The sequence below is a fragment of the Volvox carteri genome (assembly GCF_000143455.1).
Source record: "Volvox carteri f. nagariensis unplaced genomic scaffold VOLCAscaffold_115, whole genome shotgun sequence".
Classification (NCBI taxonomy): Eukaryota; Viridiplantae; Chlorophyta; class Chlorophyceae; order Chlamydomonadales; family Volvocaceae; genus Volvox; species Volvox carteri.
Window position 1 is genome coordinate 137,007 of NW_003307658.1, and position 12,136 is coordinate 149,142.

The following is a 12,136-nucleotide window of genomic DNA, read 5'->3' on the forward strand; positions in this document are numbered from 1 at the left end:
AGCGCCCCACTCTTAAGGAATACAGAACGGCGACGCTAGCAACTTTGTTACTTAGGTTGGAATAAATTGAGACCCCCCCTAAATGAAAAAAAAATCACTGGTACGGACCAGTTTTTCTTGCCTCGGTTGTGAGTGGACCGGTGAGGTAGTGGTGGCCATCCTCGGTAGGTGTACGTTGCTAGCGGTATTTGAACAGCTGGCCTCAAAGGTCCAGTGTGCGAGTGCCCACGTTGTGTTGTCTTCTCGTGCAACCGCATCTCGGTTTTTGTGGTGTGGCGTCTCAGGTCCGTGGTCCTCCGTGTATCTCTTGCCTTGATGGCTGCGTGGGGTCCTTGAGTAGGAGAGTCTGTTGTGGGGCTGTACCTGACGTGGGCAGGTCTTCCCTTGCCTTGGTTCTTTTGTGTGTGTAGTGGAACCCCTGTCCCCCGGTGGCGTTTTCTGTTTGTTCTTGTTTTGGTGGTCTAAAAGGGAGAGAGCGTGCGAATAGGCTGGCCAGGCGAAGTGGGGGCAGGTAGTGTTGTAAACGGCGAATTGGACCAGACATAAGGGACTGACAAGTAGGGAAACAGTAAACTGTTACATTGGTAGAGTATTAACTCTGTGACCAAAGAAGGTATAAAAAAAGAACTAAAACAGAACAGCCATAGCAACTTACTTCAGCAGAGATCAAGAGATGAACTCGTACCACGACAACTACCTTAACAGTATCGCCTCAGGTGTCGACAGGATTGGACGAACTAGCGTAGAACACCTCAGTTTTACAACACTCCCACGCGGACAATCCGTCGACAACTAACCCTACTCATAGCCAGCAGTCCAAACAGATCCGTTTACCCAGCAACGCAATCAAATGCAAAGCACGGGTACTCCCACGTTCACTAAAGCCACATAGAGCAACCCAACAGTGTGCTAAGCAAGGTGACGCACTCCCACGGGCGTTTAAACTCCGCACGCGCGCACTCATACTCGGTTTGACAAATCACGCATGGTTCCCATGAAACAACAAGGCGCATTTCACATCGCGTCGCATACCGCGCATTACTGTGCAGTGCCGTACGGCTTCACAACGCACAGCAGGACCAGGACGTTTCCTAGTCGCTCAAATCAGACAACATTCGACATTACGGGTCGAGTTTGCACGAGATACAGCAGTCGGTTGCAAGCCGACACAAAACTGTGGGGGACACATATCCCGCACCAAGCAAGCAAGCCAGGCGAGTCCACCCAAGCTGCACAAGCACAGACGCCAGGCGAGTCCGCCTAAGCACGAGCACAAATGCCAGGCGAATCCGCCTAAGCACAATCATAAACGCCAAGCGAATCCGCCTAAGCACATTCATAAACGCCAAGCGAATCCGCCTAAGCACAAGCATAAACGCCAGGTGAATCCACCTAAGCACAAGCATAAACGCCAGGCGAATCCGCCTAAGCACAATCATAAAAGCCCGGTGAATCCACCTAAGCACAAGACATAACATGTTCCTGAACAGGTCTGAGCATGCATCAAACCCCAGACTTCCCGCAGTCAGCTCAGAACAGGGGCACCTCACGCACAAGTGCAACCGGCTTCTCCTTCTCGTCGTGCTTCTTTTTCAGGCAGAACTTGGCGATGTGGCCCTTCTTGCCGCAGTACTCGCACTCGTTTAGCTGCCAGCAGTCGGACATATCATGCCCTACCTTCCCGCAGTGCACGCACGTCAGCTGCAACTTGCCCTTGCCCTTCTTCCCGCCGGCGAACAACGTTACGGGCGGCACCTCGCCCGCCGACCGGCTCTCAAGCCTCTTCTCCTTCTGCCCAAGCTTTGCCTCAAACTCAATGATCGAGATAGTTGACATCCTTTCGGTCAGCGCATCAAGAACCCCCTCGTAGCTCTTCGGCAGGCCCAGGGACAAGTACTCCACTAGGTCCGAGTCCACCACAGTGATTCCCATCGACTTCAACGATGACTGCATCGTCCGACCGCGCGCTACATACTCCTGGATGGACTCATCAACCTTCTTCTTGATGTTAGAAAGATTCCGCTTCACCTCGGCACCATTGGAGGCAGCGTACTTCTTCGCGATCTTCTCAACCTCCTCCCACGCCGACTTGGCATCTTCACAATCGTCCAAGTAGTGGCGTAGGGTTTTGGAGATCGACTTACGAATGACGGCAAGGGCTTGGTTCTTGGCCACATGATTTGCATCAGCCAGAGCTCCCTCGTACTTATGATAGCCCAGCGTATCCTTCACATCACGGCTCCACGAGCTATAATTAGTGCCATCAAACACCTCATCGATCGCGACCAGTGCCTTAGTGCTGTTCATTTTCGCCACAGGATCAGCCGACAGAGGAAAGCGTTTTAATACACTAGCTTCACCTCACAACAATGACTGATGTAACAGGGAGCTCAACCAGCATCATAAGCCGGGGCTCATAACCTGTTGTAAACGGCGAATTGGACCAGACATAAGGGACTGACAAGTAGGGAAACAGTAAACTGTTACATTGGTAGAGTATTAACTCTGTGACCAAAGAAGGTATAAAAAAGAACTAAAACAGAACAGCCATAGCAACTTACTTCAGCAGAGATCAAGAGATGAACTCGTACCACGACAACTACCTTAACAGTATCGCCTCAGGTGTCGACAGGATTGGACGAACTAGCGTAGAACACCTCAGTTTTACAACAGGTAGCCTGTTTAGGGTTCCCGGAGGTGGTGTGGCGCCTCTCATGCAGCTCTCGCTTAGTTCGGTTCGCAGTCTTAGGGTTTTGCAGCAAGCCGTGTTTCATAGAGCTTCTGAACCTGGCCGCCGCCATTAATCCGGTTCATCCATCACCTAGCCTAGCCTCTCAGATTGTGAAGCTGGACCTACGACTGCCTCGTATATTTCCGCATCTCCCCGTCGTCTCCTGTTCCCGTGATGTTGCCTTTCCGGCTTCTTGCCCACGTCCTATCGATCTACCCGCGCAGCGATTTTAGGTTATATCTCCCCCGCACAGCCTGCAGCATCGTGCCGAAAGACATAACAGAGTCGCTTCTTTACCAAGTTACTTAGCGGCTCTGGCAAGTGCCTCCAAACTTTCTTGTTAGATTGTACGGCTGTACGAATGTATGCGGCTGCCATAACATGCAATCCAGGTGCTATAATTTAGTATCATTATATTACTCCAATTTCCTATGCAATTTATTTCTAAGCACAAGGCTTAAAAGCTGCACTATCCTCTGCGTCATCCGTTCTATTAGAGTGCTGCCTTACAGATTGATAGTTTCTGTGGCACTCCTTTGAAATTAAAGGTAGAAGATGCAAAACATCGGAGCAGCCAACGCGGACGATGCCTTCTACAGGTACAAAATGCCAAAATTACAGGCTAAGGTGGGTAACTCGTGTTTGGTTGCATTCCTGAACTCTCTGAACACCCGGGTTGCTTCCGCCAGATTGAGGGACGCGGAAACGGCATTAAGACTAACGTCGTTAACAATGTCGAGATCGCCAAAGCTCTAGAGCGTCCTCCTGAATGTAAGGCCTTTACAGTTTGCTTTCAAGATGCTAGTCATGGAATCTATGCTTTTGACTTTTGTTTCCTGTCCTTCTGACTGTCCTTCTCCTTTGGGGTAGATGTGCTCAAGTATTACGGTTGCGAACTTGGTGCGCAAACTAACTTCGACAAGGCGAGTGGAACCTCTATTGTGAATGGCGCTCACGACATGCGGAAGTTATCTGAGCTCCTGGAGGCTTTTATAAAAAGATACGTTTGCTGTTACAGCTGCAACAATCCGGAGACTCAGATTAAGATAAAGAAGGAGAACATTTACCTGAAATGCAAAGCGTGTGGTTTTGTGTCTGATGTTGATCCACGTCATAAGCTGAATACATTTATCCTGAAGAATCCGCCGGAGAACAAACTGAAGAAGGAAGAGCAAAAGTAAGTTTCTTTACACGGCACTCATAATGACAGATTTGCCCAATTTAGCTTCTATCGTTGCTCTGTAGGCTAAAGAGGGCGGAGGAGGAGCGTGTGAAGGATGCAGAGGCTCTCGGTGAAAAGGAAAAGAGGGAAAGGAAGAAGAAGGACAAGGATAAGAAAGACAAGAAGTGAGTTTGTTGTGAGTCACTGGTCATGTTTGTGGACGTGTACGAGCTGTCCATGATTGCCTCCTTTGTAGAGATAAGAAAAAGAAGGACGGCAATCATGGCGAGGACAAGGAGGCCGGGGACAAGTATTCAGAGGTGGGTATCTTCTATGGTACTAAGTGCAAGAACGCAAAGGAGCTTGTCTCTAGATCTGCCACGATTGGGCTGGGCATAGGTCTGTAATGCGAGAAAGTTGCCTATCTTGAACACGTGCCGCTTAGGACATAGGCTCCTGTCGTGGCTGTCTGGCACTGGCGGGTTAGCAATGCTAAACAATTATCTGCGGTATCGGCTGTGTACCCTGAAACAGTTCCAACCCTTTCGTCTTGTGAGCGGCTGGCTGATTTTGCTTTGTTGACTGTTTTGTGCCAACTTGATGTGTTTTGTTTTGGATTGAGACATGTTTCCTCTACATGTTTTCCTCGATAGGTGGAGGAGGAAGATAGTGGAGACGAAGACGATGGGGTTGTGTGGATGACAGATACAAGTGCCGAGGCAGCCAGCCGCAGAGCACAAGAGCAGCTGACGGCGGCCACTGCTGCTATGGTTACTCTTGGTAACATTGAGGCGGAGCAGGAGGCTGCTATCCGACGGACTGAACGGGAATCTAGGAAAACAGCTGAAGAGGAAGCGCACAAAAAGGTATGTCGTGACCAGCGAGGACTGTACCAGCTTTTCAGGCAATACTTCGCTGCACCGTGAACAGTCTTCCTTTGCATGCCTGCACATCGACATTATTCCTTGTTCAGGATTCTTACTTCATTAACTTTTTCTCAGTTCCTTCTACCACAGGCGGAAGACGCCAAACGTGCGCCAGAAGAGGCAGTTGCACAGGCGTCAGCTGAAGCCCAGGAGACGGTGCTTGCCAATGGCGACCCTGTCGTTCGTCTTCGTGCGTTACTTGTCGACAAGGACGCTTCTACTATCGTCAACGAGATAAGGACAATGCCAGGAGTTGAGGGCGGCATGGCGGGTATGGCTGGATTCTTGGCTGTATTGGAATATGCTGTGCTGTAGTGAACACCTGCTGGTGGACGTGACAGCATGTGCACTGTCGCGACCTTGTTGTGGGCTGGTGTAACCAAAATAATTGCTTTACATTTATTTTGAAGTCTGAAACGATGACCTTGTGCAAGGATTACGTGTTGTCATGCATTATGGCATACCCGTTTTATAACTTGCTTTGCAGGAAAAATGCGGTTACTGTACGAGGCGTCCGTCACTAGTTGCGATGCTAGGATAGACCAGGTCCTGAGGGCGCAGAAGAATTTGTTTGCACAGTTTGCTCAAGATGCACAAGGTCAGCTTGCACAGCTGATTGCTCTGGAGTATGTTCTAGCTGTGGCTGCACCAGGTACGTGTTTAGCTCTTGCCTGCAATTTGAGTATATCTCGTCACGGTAAATATTATTTCCCAACCCCCCATTCCTGCTTGCCATCCAAACTTCTTCGACTTCCATCCTTACCTCCCTCCTAACATTACCTCATGCAATGGTAGCGATGGAAAGCCTGCCCTCCTGCACACATTCTCTTTAAGCACCCGCAGCCAAACACGATTGGTTTTCCAAACTAAGTTGAATCCACCTCCGCCTTCCCTGTGTTGGTAGTGATTTTACTGTTCACAGTGCTTTACTAAACAGCATTAGAAATATTATGACCCTAACAATGTGTTTCTACTTGGCCGCACACTAACATGAAGTCCAAAAACATCTCGCATTTGGCATAGCGATCGCCCAAGCGATAAGAAACCAGTTAAGCACATTAATAAATAGTAAAAGTCCTCTAAAAATCGCATAAAGGGGCTCCGTACACGAAGAGCTGAAGGGCCCAGTGGAAACGTCTCGTACACTAAGTCCGCATAAGTGGCACACTAGTTATCAGGGCCTCAGACCTGCTGATAATTGTTGGGCGGGGCCCCAGCGCGAAGCGCCCAGGGGGGCCCCGACCTGTAGGATTGCCCCTGTCCGTGTGTGTGTGTGCGTGTGTAACGGACCAAACATAATATCTCGCCCGGCTGAAGCGCGTTATAGGTACTATATATCATTCTCTATCGCATGGTATCTCCGCCTGTAGCCAACAAAAATCGTATGAGCACAAACAAGTTTGGCTGCCTCAATTGACCGAGGCCAAAGTCACATCAACGCCTCTCGGGCTAAATTTAATCTCAAAAGGTACCGCACATCTCATATTTGAATTCTTAGATGACTGCGTATGATAACTCGAACTCCCAGGCCTTGAGTGTGTAACGGACCAAACCTAATATTTCACCTGAAACGCGTTATCGGTACTATATAGCATTCTCTATTGCAAGGTATCTCGCATGTAGCTAACAAAGATCGTATGAGCACAAACAACTTTGGTTGCCTCCATTCACCGACCTCAAAAGTCACATCAACGCCTCTCGCGCTAAATTTCATCCCGAAAGCTGCCGCGTATCTCATAATGGAATTCTGAGATGACGGCGTATGATAACTCGAACATCCAGCTTGTGTTACCATTTGCCCGCACGGGCATTCCGACTTGCCACCAGCAGGCCGACAAATTTGCTTTCATTTCTCTATTAAATAGGCAAGCTGCTCATTTGTACATTTACTTTAGCCAATGCTCGGGGCCTCCGAGACTTGCGGTGTGCCCCGATGAAGCTCCCGGCTGTGGGGCGGATTGCCGAGGCCGCTGGCGCTTCGGGGATAAACATCACAGACAGCACCGAAATTCACCCAGCTTTCGTTACCATTTGCCCGCACGGGCATTCCGACTTGCTGTCTGCCGCACTGTCCATGCCGCATGCACCCGGGATGGATGCGATTCGCGTGGAGCCCGCAGGCGGTGCTGACGATTCCGCCGGTGCAAGCTTAGCTCCTACACCATCAGCACTGGTGCAGCAAGCACATCTCCCACCGCGTTGACACTACCCATCAATTGTCACACGTGCCGCGCTAGCTACCGGCCTGTACGGATGCAGGGGGGGCCCGCCCTTTTTCCGGCTTCGAGGAAGCCGACACCCGACTTCTCAAAGTGGACATCACATTCCGAGCGGGAAAATTTATAGTCAGCCATTTTATCCACAGCCGCTTACCAGTGGAATTCCGAGCAGGACCGGTCGAATTGCCCACATTCCCGCAATTAGCCGTCCAAACTGTAATGAATTGCTCATTAAATTACACCCACTCTTACTATAACAATGGTTTGGTGCCTTTATAGCAACCTATCGGATGGCTCCCGGGCGCTCAGGGGAAACACCTGTTCAATAGCCACACACGAAGTCCACGTTAAAGATAGTGTTGGAAAGTTAGTGTGTGGCCAAGTGGAAACATCCTGTGAGATGTGTAAAGGCACAAGGAAAATTAGTACTAACCATCAGAAACGCACTTGTGAAGTATCGTGAACAGGTCATTACCAGCCGACAGGAGAAGCATGACTTCCCTTCAATCAGACATTCTGGGCAGATATGGTGAACATGTTTTTGCCGCACGTTTAAAGTGTGCTTCGTCCCTCGGTATTTGCATTGCAGGACGCATTAAGGAAGCACCATACGCTCTGAAGACGCTTTACGAGTTGGACTTGGTTGAAGAGGACGTAATACTTGCATGGGCTCAGAGGGCAGATGCGGGAAAGTTATTGGCAATTCCTATTGAAGGTGGAAAGGCGGTACGGAAGGCCGTTAAGCCTGTGGTCGACTGGCTCAGGCAGCAGGATGATGACGATGACGAAGGTTGTGATTAAGCGTGTGAGCATTTGCTTACTCCTATGTTAGCCTTCCTGTGGCACCTGTCCATGGCTTGACATCCAGCTGAGTGTTTGCTTGTGCATGTTTAAGTTGCTACGAATTTGGCTGCCATGTGCCGCCCTGCATCCACACGAGCTGATACCAAAGTTGGAAATGTAACCCCAGAATAGGGAATGTAATCAAGAGCGGTTGGTATAATTTGGCGGTCACATACACATCTTGCAAAATCGAATTTTAGTATCTTCAATTCTGCACGAAGGGGAAGGGTCCGTAAAAGTCGGGGTCCTAAATATATGGACCGTTATCTATCAATGGTTGAGCGCCGAGGGAAGACGTCGTCCTTCCCCGCTCGCTTGGGGGTGTCTAGTGCTCCAGACCTCGCCGAGGGGTAGACGATTCACCATAATAACACCACGCCCTAGGAAACGAAGGTCCTCGTCGTTATCCGTAAATCCATGTCGTGTGGCACTCACGATAAAAATCCAGATCGTCCTCAACCCCAACGCTACGCAGGCATGTGCGACGCGTCCATGGCCATTCAATAGCTCGAGGGCTACGGCAAAGTCTGCCAACTCGGCGGGGCCCAAGGGACCTGCAGTAAACCCTGTAACAGGTTAGGGGCCCTATAACGGAGGGGCCCATAACAGGGTGCCCTGTTACGGGGCAATGGGGGCCCCTAACAGGGTCACTTCCCTGTTAAAAAGGGGCCTGCTAACAGCCCTGTAACACAGACTTGGTGCCTATGGGGCTTATACAGGGTTACATGCTCCCATTGGGCGGCGGCAGGCGAGGAACGGCAGGGGATAGAGGCTGTAGGGGCAGAGGCGGCAGGAGAGGACGCGTCAGGGGACGAGGCGTCAGGGGAGAAGCTGACAGGGGATAGTGGCGGCAGGCGAGGAGGGCGAGGCGGCAGAGGATAGAGGCGGCAGGGGATAGAGACGGCAGGGGATAGAGGCGTTGGGGGAGGAGGCGGCAGGCGAGGAGCTATAGGCTTGTAGGGGATGTAGGCTGCCGGGCAGGGAATACAGCCTGCAGGGGATGTGGCGGAAGGGGAGAAGGCGCCGGGGGAGATGCGGGAGGAGGAGGCGGCACGGGATAGAGGCAGAAGCGAAGTAGGCAGCAGGCGAGGAACGGCAGGGGATAGAGGCACGGGGGGAGGAGGCGGCAGGGGAGGAGGGGACAGGGGAGGAGGCGCAAGAGGATAGAGGCAGGCGAGGAGCGGCAGGGGAGGAGGCGGCAGGGGATAGAGGCGGCAGGGGTACGTTAGCGTGGTCTGTACATCGCAGCAGCCCTACGGGTATCCTGGGGGGCTAAATGCCACGGAGTGTGGTCCCAGACAGCGACCCCCGTCACTTCAGGTGATTGAGCCGTAGGCTCCCTTATCCCACCTCTCTCTGCGGGCACATTGAGCCGTAGGCTCCCTTACTTATTTGTACGTTTGTGCGTTCCTTCGCGAGTGCAATGGAAAGCTCGAGCTCTTACGATGACGGTTGACACATCAGGGACATTTTGAGTAATCGTTATGATCTGGAGCATCACAGCAGAACCGTTTTTTTTAAAAAACATGAACAAGCTGTGTCGGCTTCCTCGAAGCCGGAAAAAGGGCGGGCCCCCCTGCATCCGTACAGGCCGGTAGCTAGCGCGGCACGTGTGACAATTGATGGGTAGTGTCAACGCGGTGGGAGATGTGCTCGCTGCACCAGTGCTGATGGTGTGGGAGCTAAGCTTGCACCGGCGGAATCGTCAGCACCGCCTGCGGGCTCCACGCGAAACGCATCCATCCCCCGTGCGGGCAAATGGTAACGCAAGCTGGGTGAAGTTCGGTGCTGTCTGTGATGTTTATCTCCGAAGCACCAGCGGCCTCAGCAATCCGCCCCACAGCCGCGAGCTTCAACGCGGCACACCGCAAGTATCCAGAGGCCCCGAGCATTGGCTAAATTAAATGTACAAACGAGCAGCTTGCGTATTTTTTTCATAGAGAAATGAAAGCAAATTTGTCGGCCTGCTGGTGGCAAGTCGGAATGCCCGTGCAGGCAATGGTAACACAAGTTGAGTGTTCAAGTTATCATACGCTGCCGTCTCAGAATTCCATTATGAGATACGCGGCACCTGATGAGATTAAATTTAGCCCGAGAGGCGTTGATGTGGCTTTGAGCTCGGTCAATTGAGGCAGCCAAAGTTGTTTGTGCTCATACAATCTTTGATGGCTACAGCCGAGATACCTTGCAATAGACAATGCCGTATGTTACCGATAACGCGTTTCAGCCGGGTGACATATTATGTTTGGTCCATTACACACTCAAGGCCTGGGAGTTTGAATTATCATACGCCGTCATCTAAGAATTCAATTATGAGATACCCGGTACCTTTTGAGATAAAATGTAGGCCGAGAGGCTTTGATGCGACTTTGGCCTCGGTCCAATGAGGAAGCCAAAGTTGTTTGTGCTCATTTGTGCTCATACGATTTTTGTTGGCTACAGGCGAGATACCTTGCGATAGAGACTACTATATAGTACCAATTACGCGTTTCAGCCGGGCGAGATATTATGTTTGGTCCGTTACCCACACACGGCCACACGGCCATGGGCAATCCTACACGAAAGGGAACTCAGGGTAGTATCCCTCAATACCGCCCTGAGCAAATTTTTAGCAGAGTCCGGCTTCATGCCGGACAATCATCGTAGAGGTTGTTCGGGCTAATCTGCTCACAGCAGAAAGACGCGCGACGCTGCAGAAGACTAACATCCCCATTGGCCAGCTTCCGATCAAACTGGTTGACCCAGTTGGTCAACGCGCACCCTTTTGACAAAGGGATGGAAGCCTCTACGTCGACGTCGCGGATCCACAGGTTTTTCAGGTTCTCGACTTCGTACGTGATCAGCAGACCAGATTCCCCATCTGGCCTTGTTTAGTTTACTGACTTGAGGACTACGCGAGCGGCTGGAAAAAATATGGAACCTGCCATACTGATAGTGAGCTAGGCGGTTCCGGCCCTCTTGTGGAACCAAGCCCTCCAGTAAATAACCAATGTTTCACAATATCTATTTAGCAAGATGGCTTGCAAGATTCCATTTTGCCGTACTTGTCGTCTTTCAGGGTGTCTCCACGTGGACGTCTATTAACTATCTCCGGAAAAGTTACTGGCGCGCTAACAATGCCTAACAAAGTACTGTCTCCACGAGCAGCCCCGAAACCATATTTTTACCGTCTTTCAGCGCCATTTCGCTCCTGCTTGAGCAAAATTTTTTTGAACATTAAAGAGAAATGAGGACGGCAGTTGTCCTGCAAATTGCCGCTGGGCTGTTGCCCATTCTGAGCGGCCTGGGTAGCAGCATGGACATCGGCAATGCTAAACAGTCGGGGCAGCGGACTCTGCATGGGCTGTTGAATGGTTGCCATTAAGGCATTGTGCAATGAAGTAGGAAAGTTCTGAGACGGAACCGGCGAGGGCGACTGGTTCTGCGACATTTCCGTATTGGTCAACGGCGAAAGTCGGCAAGCAGTCAAGGTAGTAGACGGAAAGCAAAGGAAAGACCGGGTGATATTATAACTTAAAAAGAAGTCACGAGATTTTCCGCGCTCAAAGTTAACAATGCTTAAAGCTGGTCCGGGGCAGCCTATAAATTTTGCGGGCTAATAGGACGTTAACAAGGGCCTTGTCTCCACATGGGCCCCCCGTTCTTCGCCATCCCTCCGCCTTCCGTCAAACCTTTTGCACTTCTATCATTTATTTATATAGAATATGTGATATTGCGAAACAGAACGTGCAAACCTAACGTCCAGGGTGAGAATTTTTAAAAGGGTCACTAACAAACGTCCACGTGGAGACACCCTGTAACAGGTGAACAGGTGCTCTAACTTGCGCTCTTACATGGATTTTGTTATTTCTCTCCTGTAATTGTTTCTGTATTTGCCTCTTGCATATTTATCTTGAAGGTGTCCATAGTTCCGCAATTTGTAGTCTCCGCCGTTAAGTTTAAGCTGCTTAAAGAACATGGCGTGCCTATCCCTAACCTTGTATCATTGCATAGTCCGGGAATGATTTTCCAATTGATGAATATTTGACTATATGAAGTGTATTGAACATATCTTTGTGCCTGCTACGAGTCCACAAAGGGCAGCGCCAGCGGGCGCAGGCATGGGCGTTCCGCTGGACAAGCAGCATCAAAAGGCGGTCAAGACGTAGGTACAGGGTGCGGGGGCCAAAGTACGGGGCATTGCGTCTATTGCGAAAGTGTGCGCTGAACTTTGTCCCAGTTCTGGTGGTGATGACCTGCCTGCTTCCAAGCAGGC

The 12,136-nt window shown here is 50.7% G+C and overlaps 2 protein-coding genes across 2 annotated transcripts; both read left to right on the plus strand.

Annotated features, from left to right (window-relative positions):
- Positions 1-1,247: 1,247 nt before the first annotated feature.
- On the plus strand, positions 1,248-1,475 carry VOLCADRAFT_70209 (uncharacterized protein; the record flags this gene model as incomplete). Its single annotated transcript, XM_002958957.1, has 1 exon — positions 1,248-1,475. A coding segment is annotated over one exon (228 nt), but the record flags the coding sequence as incomplete, so codon positions are not given.
- Positions 1,476-3,286: 1,811 nt separating this feature from the next.
- Positions 3,287-7,839, plus strand: eif5Bb (eukaryotic translation initiation factor 5; the record flags this gene model as incomplete). The annotated part of the gene is made up of 9 exons (XM_002958958.1): positions 3,287-3,358; positions 3,421-3,502; positions 3,602-3,908; positions 3,977-4,078; positions 4,150-4,213; positions 4,547-4,759; positions 4,910-5,090; positions 5,307-5,471; positions 7,628-7,839. 9 exons carry the CDS (start codon positions 3,287-3,289, stop codon positions 7,837-7,839), a joined length of 1,398 nt encoding a protein of 465 aa, XP_002959004.1.
- Between the last annotated feature and the right edge of the window lie 4,297 nt (positions 7,840-12,136).